Source organism: Phoxinus phoxinus (genome assembly GCF_949152265.1).
Source record: "Phoxinus phoxinus genome assembly, chromosome: 14".
NCBI lineage: Eukaryota > Metazoa > Chordata > Actinopteri > Cypriniformes > Leuciscidae > Phoxinus > Phoxinus phoxinus.
Window position 1 is genome coordinate 9,391,990 of NC_136889.1, and position 20,237 is coordinate 9,412,226.

The 20,237-nt window shown below is 36.4% G+C and overlaps 2 protein-coding genes across 2 annotated transcripts; one reads left to right on the forward strand and one right to left on the reverse strand.

Annotated features, from left to right (window-relative positions):
• The first annotated feature begins 274 nt into the window (after window positions 1–274).
• Window positions 275–15,125, forward strand: enpep (glutamyl aminopeptidase). The gene is made up of 20 exons (XM_079634810.1): window positions 275–1,344; window positions 3,531–3,672; window positions 5,631–5,762; window positions 5,882–6,002; window positions 6,970–7,124; window positions 8,180–8,293; window positions 8,412–8,546; window positions 8,627–8,692; window positions 8,777–8,842; window positions 9,119–9,279; window positions 9,847–9,920; window positions 10,025–10,161; window positions 10,915–10,970; window positions 11,156–11,306; window positions 11,487–11,560; window positions 12,784–12,888; window positions 12,983–13,156; window positions 14,187–14,327; window positions 14,421–14,502; window positions 14,626–15,125. The coding sequence occupies exons 1-20, from the start codon at window positions 719–721 to the stop codon at window positions 14,770–14,772; spliced, it is 2,859 nt and encodes a 952-aa protein (XP_079490936.1). The 5' UTR covers window positions 275–718; the 3' UTR covers window positions 14,773–15,125.
• Window positions 15,126–19,761, reverse strand: rrh (retinal pigment epithelium-derived rhodopsin homolog). The gene is made up of 7 exons (XM_079634811.1): window positions 19,460–19,761; window positions 17,757–17,947; window positions 17,294–17,393; window positions 17,012–17,165; window positions 16,682–16,850; window positions 15,612–15,790; window positions 15,126–15,530 (listed from the first exon to the last, which is right to left on the reverse strand). The coding sequence occupies exons 1-7, from the start codon at window positions 19,584–19,586 to the stop codon at window positions 15,425–15,427; spliced, it is 1,026 nt and encodes a 341-aa protein (XP_079490937.1). The 5' UTR covers window positions 19,587–19,761; the 3' UTR covers window positions 15,126–15,424.
• Between the last annotated feature and the right edge of the window lie 476 nt (window positions 19,762–20,237).

Consider the following 20,237-nt stretch of genomic DNA (forward strand, 5'->3'; position numbering starts at 1 on the left):
AACTTTACATATGGGGTGGTCTCTGATCACATTTGTCCCTTTTGATTGTATGATGGAGTGAATAAAGGACCACATCTACCTGCTATAGACTTTAATGTCTGACAAATTTGTTCAAAATTTACATTTTGAATCCTGTATATTATTTGTTCAGTCACTTAAAACCGTGTCAGCCTCGTAACATTCCTCTCCCTTAAGCCCCTTCCTCTTTCCACGTTACTCTGCTTTCCTGTGCCTCCCTCCCCCACTTTTCTCTCTCAGATGCTTGTTTGTGATCATTCCTTTTTGACTGTTGATTAACATATTTTGATTTATGCTTAACTGAAGGGCGGTAAAAATTCAGAACCTTGTCCCCTATGTATTGCCATTATCAGCGTGAGATTTAGTGTGAGGACAATCACTTCCCTGTGTGAACGCATTGAAAACCGCGTGGCTGTGACATTACAGACATCAGAGCAATTTTTTGGAGGGCGGTGAAACTTAACTCCTGATTTTACCTCTGAGCCTCCCACAGGCTGCCCTGCATGATTGTGTGTGGGACTGCGTATGTCCACACATTTGGGAATTAGACACAGCTGTTTCCTCTCTTTGGAGGCAAAAGGAAGTGCAAGGATAGTGTGTGTGTGTGTGTTTGGGTTCACAGGGGGAGAGTGTTCTGACTTTGTGAACTTTGAGTGTTTGTACACATTCTGACACTTGTGTCCGTGTTTGACGGCTTGCCATGGAAAGTATGGAGTTCGAAAAGAAGGAAAAACGGTACTTTATCCGTGGGAAGCATGCTGCTATCATCTGCGCCGCCGTCATTGTGACAGGTGTTGCCGTGGGGCTCGGAGTTGGTTTAAGCCAGAAGACCTGCTCATCCGAAGATGAAACCAAACCAACTCCAACACCATCACCAACAACTCCCCCAGATAACCGGGGTCCCTGCAAACGATCCGACAACACAAACGGCGGATGGAACAATTTCCGCTTACCTGACTACATGGTACCGTTCCATTACGATCTGCATCTGGAGCCCGACCTCGATACGGATACCTACACCGGGAGCGTGTCCATCCATCTGACCCTGACGCAGCCCAGTCAGCACCTGTGGCTCCACATCCGAGATACTTTTGTCACCGCGGTGCCCACATTACAGCGCAGTGGCCTGTCCGACTTGACCTCTGTCAGGGTGAAGGAATGCTTCGAGTACACGCCGCAGGAGTACGTGGTGGTAGAGGTGGCCGAGCAGCTGAGTGTCACTGGTGCAGGCGAGCACTACGTCCTCACTCTTCACTTCCAGGGCTGGCTCAATGGCTCTCTGGTTGGTTTCTACAGGACTACGTATCAGGAAAATGGAGTTACCAAGTAAGCATCAAAACATCTATTGTAGTAAAACAGTAATATTGTAAAATAATTTTGGAATTTAACACAAATGTTTTATATTTTAATGAAGGTTAAAATAGTATTTATTCTTGTGATGGTAGAGCTGAATTTTCAGCATCATTACTCCAATGCTAATATTTTTTAACAATATAAATGTCTTTAAAGGGATGGTTCACCAAAAAATGGACCCCATTGACTTTCGATAGTATTTTTTCCCCTCCATATGGAAGTCAATGGGGTCCATCAACTGTTTGGTTACTGACACTCTTCAGAATATCTTTTGTGTTCAGCAGAAGAAATGAATACAGGTTTTGAAACTTGATGGTGCTTACATTTTTGGGTGAAATATCCCTTTAACACTGTTATTGAATATGGAGGCATTAAATTGATCAAAAGTGACAATTTATTTCCAAAAGAACCACACAACAAAAAAGAAAAAAAAGAAGTTTGATCAGTAGTTTTTTATAGACTGATCAGTGAGTCAAGTTCATCCCCATGCTAGGTATAATACTATGCTATAGAGATTTTTCTTCTTGAGGCTGAATGCCCAATGTTGTTTCCAAATAGAGTTTATACTGAAAAGGATTTCATTAACTATATCAGTTTGGAGCATTATTTATTGACTTATAAGCTCAGTGAAATGGACAAAATGAGGACAGATTTATGTTGTGAGGACCTGCAAAAAATGTACTTCGCATTTTTGAGGTCTAAATGAAATAATAAAGAGTAAAAAGTATATATTTGCAATATAGTGCAATTTTTCAGTTTCAGTAGTAGTACTCGAGTAAGGTACAAATTCAACAAAACAATACTTGCGTATAGTATATAAAATACATTTATTCAAGTACTTTACAGCTCTGTACAGAGTTTAACTGTATGGCTGTAATAGTTACTAGTAACCAGGTCGCTTCAATAAGGATGTTACAGTTCCTCAGCTTTCAATCATGACCATTTCAGGGCCATCAGGCAACACCAAATGGGAAACTTTTTTTATCTGCACTGTTGTCACTCTTGTCCTACAAAACTTTGTTACCCTTTAGATGACCTGGCTTGGTTAGTAGACCCAGGTTATCTCTCTGAACTCTAGTAAAAGTGATCTATTATTGTTGCACTAATTTCAGATGTTAACCAGGTTATTTTAATGTAACAGTGAAAAAGAGATTTATCAGTATAATGTATCAGTTCTGAGATTTACTGCTGGCCTCCAACAGTGAGAATGCTGCCTCCCAATTATGCAAATGACCTTTACCACATTACAACATGTCCCAGAAATGAGATAAACTTATTTATCTACATGTTTTCACAATTACTGTACATCTCAGCTCCTCTGATTTGTAAACAGGGAACAGATAACACTAGACAGGACTGAATGTCTTAATTTAACCCACGGTTTGGATAAGAAGATATGAGACCTCTGCTTCAAAGAGAATTGAATTATAGTCGCTAAGGGAGATATCAAAAATGGTGTAAAATCCCAAAGAGATTACAATGTTATTTAACAAATGCTGCCTACACATGCTTGAGTTTCGCCAAGCTGTAAGTATAGGGTCACAGTATTTTATCTGATTTGGGAATGGTGTGAAATTTTAACTGAACTGAACTGAACTGGACCCTCATTTCTTGGAACAAAAGCAGAAAGGTGCCAAGAATGAGATATCTACATCTGCTAAAGCTTATTTAATCATGAAGTAATATAGCTTTTAGCACTATTACTGCACTGCTCTGTTTTTTTCTCTCTCTTTTTTTTCCCCGTTTCAGAACTGAGAAATACTAACAGTTAAGCAAGCAATAGGAATGCCATTCCTAATATGTTAAGAAATAGCTACTCATGTATCACGGGTGATCACATAATCATCTATCATATCATATGATCAACAAACAAGTCTTTATTATCTATGATGTCGAAGAACTAAAAATCACACTATACAGGAATTGACTATGTTTATCAATGTAAATTGTATTCACTTTTTGTTTTGTTTATAGCATTTGCACGGGCAAAACTCCAGAGGCCACCAAAAACAATTTTGTTGCACACAGGCAGCAAGTTTAATTTAGCCATAATCAAACTTGATTATATGTTAATGAAAATGTGGTTGGACTTTCCCCACGGTTAATGGGGTAAACGTAAACCCCTATTTAATTTTTTGAACCCCTCTGATCTTTTATAGGAAAATCGCTGCAACAGACCATGAACCCACAGACGCTCGTAAATCTTTTCCATGTTTTGATGAGCCCAACAAAAAGGCCACCTACACAATCTCCATCACCCATGACAGTGCATATGAAGCGCTGTCCAACATGCCTGTGGAGGTATATTCCCCTGCTGCTCTTAAAAACAGCTTGTAGAACTTGAACTTTTAAACCAAGAATTGTACCATCAGTCTGCTAGTGTGTTAACTTATGTGCAAGTGTGTGGTCTTTATGGTTTTGGTAAATTAAGATCTTTAGATGATAGTTGTGGTCAGAATTATTAGCACCCCTGGTAGTTATGGTAGATATCAAAGATGGCTTAAATAAATAAATCTGCATTGTTTATCCTTTTGATCTTTCTTTCTTTTTTTAAGTGTTGCAAAAATCTAACCTTTCATTGGAGTAAAAGAATTGAAACGGGGGTAAATCACATTATGAAATAAATGCTCTTCTTCAATAATTATTTAAATACTTTTTGCAACCTCCTTTTGCCAAAACAACAGCTCTGAGTCTTCTCCTATAATGCCTGATGAGTTTTGGAGAACACCTGACAAGAGATCAGAGACCATTCCTCCATACAGAATCTCTCCAGATCCTTCAGATTCCCAGATCCATGTTGGTGCTTCTCCTCTTCAGTTCATCTCCCATTCTTTTTCTATAGGGTTCAGGTCAGGTGACTGGGACGGTCATGGCAGTAGCTTAATTTTGTGCTCAGTGACACATTGTCGTGTTGATTTTGATGTTTGTGTTGGATGGAAGATCCAACCATGGCCCATTATTAGATTTCTTGCAGAGGCTGTCAGGTTTTAATGTTTTTATCTGTTGGTATTTGCTAGAATCCATGATACCATGTTTCTGAACAAGATGTCCAGGACTTTTTATCTCTGTTTGCATTGCACTAAACCCATCTAGTGTGTTTGCTGCAATAAAAGCTCTTTTTTTAGTTTCATCTGACTAGAAACCACTCCCTTTTCGAAGGTCCAGTCATATCTGATAACTGAATATGCTGAAGTTTGTTTTTGGATGAGGAAGTATGATTTTTCTCGAAGCCCTCCCAAACAACATGTGGTGATGTAGGGGTTGTTTGATGTTTTTTATTTTATTATTAGGCATGCTGACCCCAAGACTCAACTTCTCTTCAATTCTTCATCTGTGATGTCTTTGACACTCAAACTCTCCTCCTCACCAACACGATCTCATGAAAGTGCGTATCTATACCACGAATGTTATTTCTCGTACCATTTATATGGCAAAAAATTTTTTTGCGTGCATATGCTATAGGCCTACGCACTGAAAACCCTTAGGATTAGGGGTGGGGAGTGCGTGCATATTACACGCCATAAAGTGCGTATCATATCCACGCAAAAACTATTTTTGGTGTATAAATGGCACGAGAAATAACATTCGTCATACGCACTTTCGTGAGATCGGGCTCTCCTCACCGTGCATATACAATATAGACACACGTCCTCTTCCAGGCAGATTCGTAACATCTCCAGTTGATTGGAACTACTTAATTATTGCCCTGATGGTGGAAATGGGAATGTTCAATGCTTTAGCTATTTTCTTACAGCCACTTTCTATTTTGTGAAGCTCAACAATCTTTTGCTGCACATCAGAACTATATTCTTTGGTTTTACTCATTGTGATGGATGATTAAGAGAATTTGGCCTTTGTGTTTCCTCATATTTATATTCCTGTGATACAAGAAGTCATAGTAAAACAACTTCATATTCCTAGTCACCCCGGTGTGCTTAAAAAAAGTGTAATATTAGTAGGAATACACTTTAGAGATATTTTACTAGGGGTGCCAATAATTGTGGCCAACATGTTTTGGAGAAAAACATTTATTTCATAATGTGTTTTCCCCCCACTTTCATTTATTTTACTTCAATGAAATTTTAGATTTGTGCCTTTTTTTTTTAATTAAAGATCAAAAGGATAAACAATGCAGATTTATTTCTACAGCCCTCTTTGATCATATTTACCAGGGGTTCCAATAATTCTGACCACAACTGTATATTAGATATTAATCTAATTTAACACTTTTAAACACATCTTTTATCTCTCTTTCACAGAACACAGAGAAAGTGTCAGATAAAAAGACAAAAACCTCCTTTAAAAAATCTGTAAAGATGAGCACCTATCTGGTATGTTTTGCGGTGCACCAGTTCAGATATGTGGAGCGAACGTCGAAAAGAGGAATACCAGTAAGACATTTTCTTTCCCTGTTTGTTCTTCTAAACCAGGATTTACTGAATATTTCCTAACAGTCGGAACATTGAAACCTCTGTGGATTTTCATTATTCATCTCTTTCTCTCCTGACAGTTGAGGATTTATGCTCAGCCTTTGCAGCTCTCAACCACTGAATATGCTGCAAATGTCACAAAGATCATATTCGATTACTTTGAGGAGTATTTTGACATGGACTATTCTATAGAGAAACTTGGTAAATCAGCAGATACATTTTCACAATTTTTAATATCATATTAGTAGTATCATCATCATTATTAATAATAATTATTTCCTTGATCTATTCATTTATTTAAAAAAATACATAAAACCAATTCATATAATAACTTGAATACAACTCTTTAATGATTAGCCTTTTTTTAATTTCTGAATTTAAATGTATTTTCATATTCATTTTAAACTATCCCAATATCACAATGAAGGGAAAAAAAAATGTAAATTCTCAAAAGAAACCCTTGTTAAGTAATTACTGTAAGTGGACATTATTTTTCATGATTGTCTAAACATAAATATTTTAACATATTTATTACTTAATAATATTTGTAAGTCTTGTCATGTGGTGTGACCAAAACACAGGAAAAAAATGATGTACTGTCAATTTGACTTTTTTCAGGTTGTGAAATGTCATGTGGTGCAATTCCCCCAAAATGTGGGGGATATTTATGAATTAATCGGTAGCCTAATGATATTTGTTTGAAAAAAGTGTTTAACATTACATTTAATATATATTTAAAAATATTTCTGAAAGTTTAAGTGTACAAGTGTATCTTCTTGCCAGGTGTAAGGAAAATATTATAACTTTTCATTGAATTTAAGCTTTTCTTGAAAAGGGAATAATAATTTTTTTCAAAATCAGATGTAACCAAAATGAATACATAGAGCACATTTTTTAATTGTTACATATATATATATATATATATATATATTTTAATTTATTAAAATTTTACCCCTTTTAATTTTAAAATTAAAATTTTATAAAAAAATATCTTTGACCACTTTTTTGTCATTTACCCTTATACGATTTGAAACAAACTTATCTTATCAAAAGGCACCGAATCATGATTTATATCGTATTTTATCTTATCAACTGATTTATATCATGTCTTTATATGCTATAATTATTGTGACAAAGGAATATAGGATGTATTCTGTTCCTGCTGCAGATAAGATAGCAATCCCAGACTTTGGGACAGGAGCGATGGAGAACTGGGGTTTGATTACTTACAGAGAAACCAACCTGCTGTTCGATGAGAAGGAGTCCTCTTCAATCAACAAACAGCGAGTGGCCAGTGTCATTGCGCATGAGCTTGTTCACCAGGTTACTAACCCTATCACATATCTGGTCTAATGATAATCACTGAAAGATTACGAGTTGTGAAGCTATAGCATCATGTATCATATTCAGACTGCAGCTTTAATATAATTCGAAGCAAGCAGTGCTTTAAAGCACACTATAGGTTCTCTGTCCAGGACACTGCGCAGAGCGAGGACAACAGCATATACATCATCAGTCACACTTCAGAACAGGCCTTGGCAGAACACCCTGTACTGAGCCTGCATCTCATTTTACTGCTTCCAGTAACTGCAATATCCATCAAAGAGGCTGCATTTATCAGGCCGATTTACAGTTACAAGACTGACAGAGAAAAATATGATTACCATAAAGATTACTAGCACACAGTTACATATTACACCCTCTCAGAAACATCCAACGCAGTGATGTTTTTTAGGATAATGACATGCAGTCACATTGTACACTGATAAGATTAGCTTTTTATGGCCAGGTCCAAGGTTGTTGGAAGCAGAATCCAAAAACAATCAGAAGTTACACAGGGCTAAACATGTCATATTATAATAGAACTGTAGAAACCTTTTATAGATGGTCTAAAATCATGATGTAATTTAGATCATTTGTAACTTATTTCCTTGTAAAGACATTCACTTTTTGTTGAGCTTTCATTATGCTGCTGCTGACTTTGGTTGCATAGTTTGAGTATTGAATCCTTGAAACATGTTTCTTTTTAACTTTGAATAAACACGTTTTATTAAAGGCACAGTTACAGGAACAATATAGGGCTGCATACGCATGAGGTATTTAGGGTCTACCATTTAAGGAAATGTGGCCAGTTGCATAAACGTAGCCACTATGTCAATACTGTGTTTTAAGAGCTACAGTATAGTTTGACCGAATAGCAGTTAGACAAGAGGCAATCCGTCTTCATTTTCCAATTCAAATTAGATCAAACTACCATTTTATGTAACCGATTAAATAAAAAGTTAGGACCAGTCTTGAAGAAAAAAATAGATGACAAAATTTTTAGACTATTCTAAGCAGTTTATACAACCAGCCCTTGTTTTGTCTTTAATCTGCAGTGGTTTGGAAATATTGTGACTATGGACTGGTGGGATGACTTGTGGCTGAACGAGGGCTTTGCCAGCTTTTTTGAGTATGTGGGAGTGGAACAAGCCGAGACTGACTGGGGAATGGTGAGCACATGCCTGAATCATTCAAATGTTTTCCTAAATGGGCAACATCTCTCTGAAACCATCCAATCTCATTGAGGCTAGATGCCATGTTTATGCCAAATTCATCCTGTGTTCCCAGCGCGACATCATGCTTATCAATGATGTTTTTCCTGTCATGGTCGATGATGCTCTTCTCTCTTCCCATCCAATTATTGTGGATGTGTCCAGCCCTGCTGAGATCACATCCGTGTTCGATGCCATCTCATATAACAAGGTAAATTCAGTGATACCTAACCTAGTGATGCTCTATTAACTCTTTTTGCTATTGGTCGCTCTAATCTCATTCTGCTTTAGGGCGCTTCTATTTTACGTATGCTGGAGGACTTGCTTGGCCGTGACACATTTAGGGATGGATGTCGAGTAAGGCGCCTCACTTTTTACAAACATTTTCCAATGACTCCACACTTTTATCTTAAATAAAACCTCTTTCTTTTTTTACCACAGCAATATCTAAAAAACTTCCCCTTCCAGAATGCTAAGACTGCAGACTTTTGGAAAGCCATGGAAGATGTAAATAGCTTTTATTGGTCATACCTTGCCGTTTTAATGCTTATAAATATATTATAAGCAACCACATGCCGTGACACATTTAGGGAAAAATATGGGTTACACTTTATTTCGATAGTCCACTTTCAAATTCTATAACTTTGCAACGACATGTCTACTAGCTTTCATTCATTTGTTTGAATAAATTTATGCAGATATTTAATACATTAATTTAATACATTTTTGTCTGCAAACTATTTAGATATATGCCTATTAAATATATCTTGGGTCATACTTTAGGTGAGTGACTTACCTGTGGCAGACATTATGGACACATGGACCAAGCAGATGGGTTATCCTGTTCTGAATCTGACCATCACAGACACTGAAGCGAAACTCATCCAGAACAGGTTCCTCCTGGACCCCAATGCTGACCCCAGTCAACCCACCACTCCCCTGGGGTGAGCCTGATGATATTCCCACATCCCTCTACCTCAAAAATGTCTGTGGTATCAAACTCTGGAATTCAATAATATGACCATGAACCACATAGGCCCAACAATTTGCAAAAGTAACATGGCATGTGCAGATTAGGAAAATGCACACTATCAAATATTGTGTTCACCATACTGCCAAGTGACAGATGAATTTGCACCAAAATACCGTTAAACAAATGCACAGCCTTTGACGTCAACAACAAAAGACATGGAAAGCGTTTTTGTCCTACCTTTTAAAAGGCAATGTATTTTGCCTTTCAAATTCTTAATTATATGATTGGTTTATTCTTACTGTCCATAATACAACTCAGAACATACAACTCATTTTACAGTCACTCACAACCCATGAATTGAAAAGCACTGATCTATTCTTTACATGCGTCATCCTTATCTTATTTTTACAAATAATAATTATCATTATTCTTCACAGGAACACAGATAATGAACTGAACTCACCTCTGATTCTTCTTATCTCATTTGATTTGGCACACGGAAAAGTTCATTAGTTCACAATGATCTCTTGTCCCACAGATACAAATGGACCATTCCTGTGAAATGGAGCACACTCAACTCCAAAAACAACTCTTTCTTATTTGACAAAACAGGTTAACAATATAATATGCTTAGACTGTTTTTTGACACTGAGAAATAAGTTATTTTAATTGAGGTATTCTGCTGTGTAATTAATTTCTGGCCTGTGTTTATTTAGAGGCAGTCATTGCGGAATACTCCCCTGCAACCGATGGTCTTATCAAAGTCAACAAAGACCATATGGGCTTTTATCGAGTAAATCACCACGACACTGTGTGGAGCACTATTGCTGAGCAACTTTTCACAGATTATAAGGTATTATCGTTAATATTTCTTTCTCTTTAATATACCATTTTCACATTTAGCCTACGAGTTTCTCAGAAGCAGAAGTCGTGAGAGACTAAATGAAATATATATATTTTGTGAGTTCCAATTTGCTCAAATAGCAAAAAACTCCACAATAGTGTTTTCACAACTTTCAAAAAGAGGAAAAAATAGAGAGAGATCGATAACGGCAGTCAGAAGAGAGAAATAGCCTATGTCTATTTTTACTGTCACCTAGGCCTACTTCCAGCCGCTGAGTGAGAAACACCCTCACAGCACCGTTAACTATTTTTGATCATTTGATGCAAATGAAATATAATACAAAGTATAGTGTTATGAATGTATACATTAAAAAAAAGAAAAAGAAAACGTCTGTGAAAAGGGTAGTTTTAGCTTACGCTAATAAAAAAAAGTAGTCCCCTATAACGTACAACAATAAGCCTAGCAACAAGACAGACAGACACTGTAACAATGTTACAGTAAAATAAATTCTTAATTCGCCTGAGGTAATTTATACTTACAGACAATACTTGACGCTAGATGGCGCCAATTGTGTTTGAAACTGAATGAGATTGTCCGCGGACCGCAGTGTGAGCATAGACCTGCTGTGAGAGAGGAAAGTACCACGGACGACGGAGTGATATTGCGATTGGCCAATCAGAGCAAAGATGTTCTGCAGAGTCGTGTGATAAAATATATAAACTCACATGATGCTTATCTTTTCTTTTCTTTTTCTTTTTTTAGGTGTATGATGCAACTGATCGAAGCAGCTACATTGATGATGTATTTGCATTTGGACGGTGAGTTCGTAAAAAACATTTTCCAACTGCAGAACGCTTTTAATCTCGACATGCTGACAGTGAAAATAAAAAAAATAAAAATGAATTTGAGATGATTTGACAGCACAGCTTTTTATGGTTATAGTGGAGGTCAGAAAGTAAGAATGTCATACTTGAAAGTGCTGCCTTTTGTTTTTCATTAACAGGGCAGATATTGTCAATTATGGAAATGCCTTCAACTTAACAAGATATCTGGCCAATGAAACTGAGTATATTGTGTGGGATCGAGTATATACTTCTATCTCCTACGTCAGAGACATGCTGGCTGATGACACAGTGCTGTACCCCAAATTCCAGGTTGGATCCCAAAGTCTTCACTACCAGGGCATGAGAACAGTCCTTATGTAAAAAAACAAAAAAAGCTGGTCTTATTCCAAGCGGGAGATTTATAGCTGATATTCTTTATATAAATATTTGCAAGATGTTACTATTTTAAATACTCTGTTTTTCATATGCTCTGTTTAAAATCATGTTTAGGAACTCTTCCGTGACCATGTGCAGAAGATATCCAGAGAGCTTGGGTGGAATGATGAGGGGACCCAAACAGAGCGGTGAGAAATTGTGCGGTGTGTGTGTGTGTACGTATACGCACATATACAGTGGAAATTCTTCTATTTTGCATTCTTTTCTAATTTAATACATTTTCACAACAATTTGATGAAAAAGTTTTAAAAATGTAATGACTTAGACTTAGTTTGTTTCATCCTCTTTTTGCTTTAATGACAGCAGCATTGCTCCACATGATGTGTTCTAAAGAACATCTGATGATCTATACAAAAAGTTACTTGACCAATTTTTTTGTTTTTTATTACTGAAATTCAGAATTTTAGTCACCATGAATTCAAAATGGACATTTCTTATTTTCTTCATGGAATATTGCAGTATTCATTATAAAAGCTTTATCACAGGTGCAGATCATTATTATTATTTTTAATTCATGTGCCCTCGTAATCATTAATCAAAATAACTTCCCCTCCCTCTTGCAGCGACATCTTCTGATTATGTGTTTACTGACAACCTGTCACTCAAATTAGATAACAGGAATAGCAAACGATAACGAATCAATTCCTGATTGACCAAATTATGTCCCGTCCTACATTTTGTCTTCTTCGAGAAGCCGTTTCACTCAGAAATGTCACAATAGGAAAGAAAAGACTATCGCAACTTCTGTATCATGCTGACTTTAAATATTTTTTCTTCATTTAACTTTTTTGTTATTATATTTTTATAATCTTAAAACGGTTAATTTTCAGGTAAAAAAAAAAAAATATATATATATATAATATATATTTTTAAAAAAAAATGTAAATCTTGACAAACCTTGGGTACATTTACATGACAACGATGTACTAAAAAAATAAAAGTTTTTCCTTTGCATTTGTGAAAAATGTTGCGGATGACAACGTTATTAAAACGGTCCCTGTTCCCACAAATCCGCAACTAAAACGTTGTATTATCATATGCATGCCAGGCCAGTAGTTGGCGATGTCACTTTGTTGTTTTGGTTGTCAAGTGCGCGCGCATGCCTATTTAGACTGAACACAAAATACACACAAATGTGTGTTTTAGTAGTTTACACAGAGACGATAATGGTATCATTTAAAAAACTTGCACTTTGAAACCCGTTTTCAAAGGTTTGCATTTTCAGGCCCCCAAAACACTGTTGTCTTGTAAATGAACGGCCAAAACACACAAAAAGTTTTCCATTTTTAGTTGAAACCGGTGTGGTGTAAACGCCCCCTGAATGTCTTTTTCCCGCTTTTTTCCTGTACAGGCTGCTGAGGGAGACAGTTTTAGGTCTTGCATGTCAGATGAGTGACCAGGAAGCTCTCGACCAAGCATCTGACATTTTCAATAAATGGATTGATGGAACAATAAGGTAATCACATTCATACATAAATACCTCACAGGATGTATAGTGGTCCACTCAGAGTCAGTGTATCAAAGAGGCTCTTTCTCTGATTGGGGAGCAGCAGTGTGGCTGTCAACTTACGGTTGTTGGTGTACCGATACGGGATGAGGAACTCAAAATCAGAACGGAGCTGGGAAATCATGTTCCAGAAGTATCTCTCTGCCTCTCTCGCCCAGGAGAAAGACAAGCTGCTCTACGGCCTGGCTTCAGTAGAAAATGTCACTCTCCTTCATAGGTAATCTCCCTCTTCACAGTGCAGAATTAAAGTCGACATGAAATGCATGATATAGATTTTACTGTGCGTGATTCTTACACATACATGCTTATTTATTTTTTATTGTTTTGGGTAACACTTTATTTTAAAGTGACGTACAGTAGTTACACTTTACTACATGTATTTACTATAGTGATAACAGTAAATTATACATAATTACAAGTAACTAACCCTAAACCAGATCCCAACCTTAACCGTAACTCATCCTGTAAAAATTAAAGACTTCTCTTTTGTGACGTATGATGAACTTTTCCAATCACTTAAACACTGCACAATCAACTGCAACTCACATTTATTTTTGTGAGTTGCAACGCCCACATCTCAGAATCCAATCAATAACGACGCATAGAACCAAGTCCCTGCCCTGCATTTTTTACTTTTTTTGATTATCCATTGTTCTCTGAAAAAATACTGATACTGCTTCAGATTATTTCACCGACAGTTGACTAACTCACAGCCTAAATGCACCAAAAAAAACTCTGTTTACACCTAAGATGCATTTTGGTCAATCGGATCACAATCCTCGACGCTAAATACAGGTGTAAACAGGGTCTATAACATTTTGAGCTTTTGAGCACTTTCGACCACTTTCAGAGGTAGTTGAAAACTCATTCGACCAGATTGCTTTCGTTGTGTAGACTCTTACGTGGTCGAATGTGTTTAAACATTACAGGTGTTTAAGGTGTACACAAGACATTACTCTCCGCCTATTGACCAAACGCGTAAACAACATGGGAAGCGCGCTAGTCAGAAGGCTTTTAAACTTTGTCGGCTGAAGACCCAAGTTTGGTTTGATGAAAAAATGTACCAAGCACTGTCATTCTAACATAAGTGGTTGAAATTGGACAAAAGAGACGGGAATAAACTGGAATGTGTCTCCCTCGTCTACATGTGATCCGGTCGACCAAACCACATCTTAATAGCTGGTGTAAACAGGGCCTTTGTAATTGTAAACTAGCACTCAATAAATAATTTCTTTCTTTTGTAACAGGTTGCTTGAAGCCACTAAAGATGAAAACATTGTGAGAAGTCAAGATGTGTTTAGTCTAGTGCAATACGTGTCACGCAACAAATATGGCAAAACTATGGCCTGGGAATGGATGACGCTCAACTGGGATTACCTAGTGAACAGGTTAGTTCATCTAACAGTTGAAAGGAACAGGGAAAATCAGTTTTCTCCTTATTGAAAATAACAATGTTCTATATGATCTCATGTCTGTTTTAGATATACTATCAATGACAGGAACTTGGGCCGTCTGCCGTCCAGAATTACTAGTACGTACAACACCGAGCTGCTGCTATGGAAGGTGAGACACAAAGGCTGTGTTTGGAATGGAACACTAGCTTACTACTTAGTAGATTTGGGATTTTAATGCACTTTTGTGCAAAACTTCTCAGTGTTTGACTGTCACAAATTGGTTTCCTTTTAGATGGAGCACTTTTTTGCCCTGAACCCAAATGCAGGGGCAGGTGAGATGTCCAGGAAGCAGGCATTAGAGACTGTGAAGAACAATATTGAATGGATGCGACGGAATCAGGAGGAGATCCGGGTCTGGCTGGAGAACAATGTGTCCTGATGCTGGAAGGGTCCAGCGTCAGAACAGTTTTTCCCAGCTATTTTTTTTAAAATTTGTCAGTGAATTGCTCAGGGCAGCTTGACAATGAATCTTTAGCTAAGAGCCATAATTGAAAACACTCTTCTGACAAAATAGTCTTGGATTCTGTTGCCATGACAGTTTAAAAAATATATTTTCTTGGGCATTACAAATCCTTAGGCACTGTACATTGTTTCTTTATTTAATGTGTTGCAGTACACATCAAATTCATGATCTGTAAAATGTGTAAATGTGAAATAAATGTCATAAAGGATGCTTAAATTTGACACATTTTAGAAAGAAAATAGAAACATTATAGACATCTTTAAAACAAATCATTGTGTAATTGTTTTTATTCAAATGAAAACATTTTGAGTACATGCAATATCAAGAACAGCAATTTCACAAGATTTGCAGCAGACATAATGTAACAAGCATCAGATTAGATACTGAATAGTAAGGTTAAAAGAAGGCAATGCCAGTTGCAGGAACCATATCCATTGTATAAGAACACGTTACATTCGTCTGAGACTGCAAAGTAATCGTGCCCTAATGGTGTTAAAACAGTGGAGCAGACAGAAAGCGTCCAGCGCTGATGTTTTGTGAATGTTTAAATATCTGATTTTCTCTTGATTTATGGGTTGAGTGGCACAGAAGACACTGTCATTGGAAGCTGGTTGGTAATATTCATTCGCTGTCGTGTCTGACATCGTAACATTCCAATGATGGCTCTCCTGAACCTGCAGTCAACAAATGCAACTTATTAGTAAGGAAAGAAAAGGAAAGAAAGTGACAACAAAGATGGGACAAGGAGGCCTTACTTTTTGTTGGTGATGACATAGATGCAAGGATTGTAAAAGGTGGAGGACTTGGCGAAGAGTGGGGCAATTATGGCCATTGCAGCTGGAATCTTTTTGGGGTCACCAAATGATGCCCACAAACACACAATCGAATATGGAGACCAGGCAGCTAGGAACATCACTATCATTATAACGGACATCTATAAAACATAATTAATCATTCAAGTTAACGAAAACCAGAGGGAACACAAAACCAGTCAAGCAGTATTTATATAAACTTATTAGCCTATTGTATGTATTTATATTTTGATTAGGGGGCCGTCTACACAACACCATTTTCAACTAAAAATGGGGGGGGAAATGATGTGTTTTGGGGGCCTGAAAACACAAACTTTCGAAAACGGGGTTTCAAAGTGCAAGTTTTAGAAACTCATACCTTTATCGTCTCTGTAAACTAAACACGTATTTGTGAAAACAGTGACATTACGCCTTCAGTCTTTAGGCGAGTAGTTTTTCTTTGCAAATTGACATCGCCAACTACTGGTCAGGTAGGATAATACAGCGTTTTTATTCATTTGTGCGGATTGTGTAAAAAGGGATTGTTTTGACAACGTTGACGTTTCATTTTTTTTTTTTTTTTTACATTTTTAGGGAATGTTATAACAATGATGTACTGCATGCCAGGCCAGTAGTTGGCGATGTCACTGCATGCAAGTGAACAGCCAAAACGCATAAAAAGTTTTTCATTTTTAGTTGAAAATAATCTTGTGTAAACATCCCCTCAGTTTTTATTTTAATTTCACTTTGCGTTTAGTAATTTTGTTGTTTTTATAAAATATTTATATTTAGCTTTAACTTATAATAATTTCAGTTTTAGTAATTTTAGTAGGCTACTTTTTATTTTTTTGTACATTTTTATTTTAAGTTGCCAAGACAACATTTCTAATTTTCATTTAATATCATTCATTTTATTTTATTTCAGCTTTATTTCAATTACTTAAACTGATTTTTGATAGTTTTAGTTAATGGTTACATTTACCCTCATGTGAATGGGATTTTATGGCAAAAATAAATTAAATACATTTGCTTGCCTTGGTCACATCCATCTGGTCAGACCAATCCATGTCGATGCTGTCTAGGCAGTTACTAACTTTGAACCTCTTCACAGTAACCGAGACGTTGTAGTAGCAGTAGAACATGACCGACAGTGGAAGGATGAAGTTGACAATGATCACAGTCATTGTGTAGGACACAAAAGATCTAAAAGCAAACAGAATTAGTCCCACTTGTAATCCCCTCTCCACTTTTAAGATTCACAATCTAAAGGAAAAAAAGCTTTTCAGAGTGGATAAACTGATAAAAGATTAATAAAGGGATAAAATGGGTATATGGCCTGGCCTGTAATATCAATCTTCACTCACGCGTCATTGTTTCTCCAGTTGATGGTGCATGTGGCTCCTGTGGGGTCAGGGGCATACCCTGCCCAACCAAGGATGGGCATGGCTGACCAAAACACAGCATTCAGCCAAGCAGCCACAATTAGAAGTGTGTATGACAATGTTGACAGCTTCTGTCCTGTAACAAACACACATTAATAGATATCCTACAGCATTTGGCACAAGTGACATTGACCCTCCACTAAGTCAATGATGGTCCTTAGTGGTTCATATTTCATTTAGGCAGTTGTATGGACAGATTCATACCTACATCAGATCGACATATGGTAAGGTATCGGTCAATGGCAACCACAGTGAGCAGCCCAATACTGGCCATTCCGAAGAATATATTCAGGGCAGCATAGATCTGTAACAGAGGCAACAAGTTCTGCTATTGTTATGCAAGAAAGTATGTTCTAGTGGAATTAAGCAAAAAATAATGAGATTTTATGTTTTAATGAAAATGTGTGTCTCAAATATTTTAATATCTAGCACTTATCTTTTATTGGTATGTCTTCAGAGGAAAAAAGTAGTGAAACGATTTTGTTAAAATATTATAAATATAATGCAAGGTTAGTTCAGGTTGTAAAACTACTAAGAACATGTGTGCTTTAGGACACTCTTACTCATCATTGTCCCCTAACAATGCTACTTAGCCATGACTATATTTGCAATTTTGCTTAATTACAATCAAAATGACTGTGTTTGATGAAAAGTAGGAGGTGCACACCTGGCAGCCCATGTAGCCAAATTTCCAGCTCCCGTGCAAGTCTGAGGCTGCTGACATGGGGTAACCAATACCGGCTACGCCAATGTCAGTGAAAGCCAGATTAATGATGATAGCATTTGTGGCAGTACGCAACTCTCTGAACTTCACAAACATCAGCAGCACCACAATGTTACTAGTCAGACTGACCACTCCTGATAGAGATAGAAAAAGACACAGACAGAGAGAGCAGGAGGTTAAAAGGATAGTTTCCCCCAAAATTTAAATGTTGTCATCATTTACTCACCTTCGTGTTGTTACAAACCTGTATGAGTTTCTTTCTTCTGTTGTTGAACACAAAATATGATATTTTGAAGAATGTTGGTAATCAAAAGTTGACGGTAGCCATTGACTTCCATAGTATTTTTTTGTACTATGAATGTTAATGGCTAGCATCATTCTATAAAATATATTCTTACAGGTTTGGAACAGACTCATACAGGTTTGAAACAACTTTAAGGTGAGTAAATGATGACAAAATTGTTCATTTTTGGATGAATTATCCCTTTAAGACATCTGTGGACACAAAGACATTGTCTCACACACATATTTCATGTCCATTTTAAACATTTCCCGTTTTCAGTTTCCCATTTTAAACACACCCCTGCTGGTTATCTCACACTGCCTCACGCCTGGCTGAATCTGTAAATGGCAGTTCCAAGGAATGCTTAAAAACATTGTCCTGAATTTAAGCCTACCCAGCTAACAAAAATACATTTTAAGAACATTTAGCTAAGGTTCCCATTAAATTATGAAAACGTTATTTTCTGAATGTTTAAAATGTAAATTTTTAAAAATGTAAAAAAAACTAACTAAAAAAAAAAAAAACCCAACAACTTGGTTTTACAAGAGTTAAGGGAACATTTCTATTAAATTTAGAAATTATTTTTGGCAACGTTACTTTTGATTGTTCTCTGAACGTTCTGAAACAAGCAGTAGGCTAACATAATAATAATAATAAATAAAAAAAACATTACACGAACGTCCGACTAAAATATTTCAGAAAAACATCCCATGAACGATAACTAGACTGAGAACAGCAGGCTTTGTTAAAGACCAGATAACTTTGAACGAATGTTATATTTTCGTTAGGCTACCGGAAGAATGTTTTTTTTCATAACTTTGAGAGAACCTTTTCAGAACATTAGACAATTTGTCCAACTAAAACGTAAAAAATAGCCTCCGTAATCAATGTAAACTTTTCTTTGTGCTATCAATTTGAGAACATTGAAGACCAGATAACTTTACACACAATATATATTAGGCTAAACTAAAATGTTAGAAAAGAAAAAAAGTTCCTTGATTGGTGTAGGCCCAATTAACATTTTTATGCTAACATTTTGAGAACATTATTAAAAACCAGATAACTTTGAACAAATGTTCTATTAAATTATTTGTTCATATTTTTAAGATAACCTAGCCAGCAGTTAGACAGAAAAAGTTCAGAGTAGCTTGTTTCTGTTTAGGCCCTAAAGGCAATTCTTGGCATTTGGCTTACTAAACTCTTACTTAATGGGAAGATATGCCAATTCAAAAAATTAGGTTATTAAATTGTGACTTGATAATTATTAAATTAGTTAGGCTATTTAAAAGTTTCAGTTAAATTATAGCTAATTGCTAACATCAAATACAACAGGTAGCCTATACACACAACCACTGGTATTTACCTGCTGTGATGAGGTATGTAGCGACAATATTGTGTTCTGTTTGTGAGAAAGCGCTCTTTTCACCATAAACGTCCTCAACAGAAGCGTTCAGAAATCCAGATGCCATCTCTTCGTCACACATAATCATATAGGTTATATACACCACTCAGGTTTCAGATCTGTCTAACATTCACATCTGTTCAAACAAAACCATGCAGCTTAAAAAAAAAATTTGAAGTCCAGACTCCCCCGTCCTACCTAAAGAGATCATAAAACTGTGTGTGCTTATGGGATGTAGAAGGTTATGGGGTGATTGAGGGAATGAAGGGCTGGAAAAGCATGGGCCTGGATTATGTTCTCTAATTATGTTTTCTGCTTGGTTTGTGAGGACTGAAGAAACCGTTGTTTCAGTACTAATCCGCACATGAAGGCTTTTCATTCTATGCAATAGAAAAGCTTTATTGGAATGTGGAGTACAAGTCATTCGCATAATTAACCATTAAAACAACAAAAGTGCAGCAATAAGTTGATAAGCACAATTCAAACAAGGGCTATGCAGATAAGTGCAAATAAGTAAAAAGCATCTGCAGTAGCAGCATTAATGTTATTTCAAGAATGTTATTACATCACTTTCGGATTAAACAGCTTGTTTTAGATGAAGTGGACCTTGAGAGGCCTATCACAAGTTTGCAAAGCATCATAGTTATAATCATTGAATTTATATATATATATATATATATATATATATATATATATATATATATATATATATATATATATATATATATTGTGTGTGTGT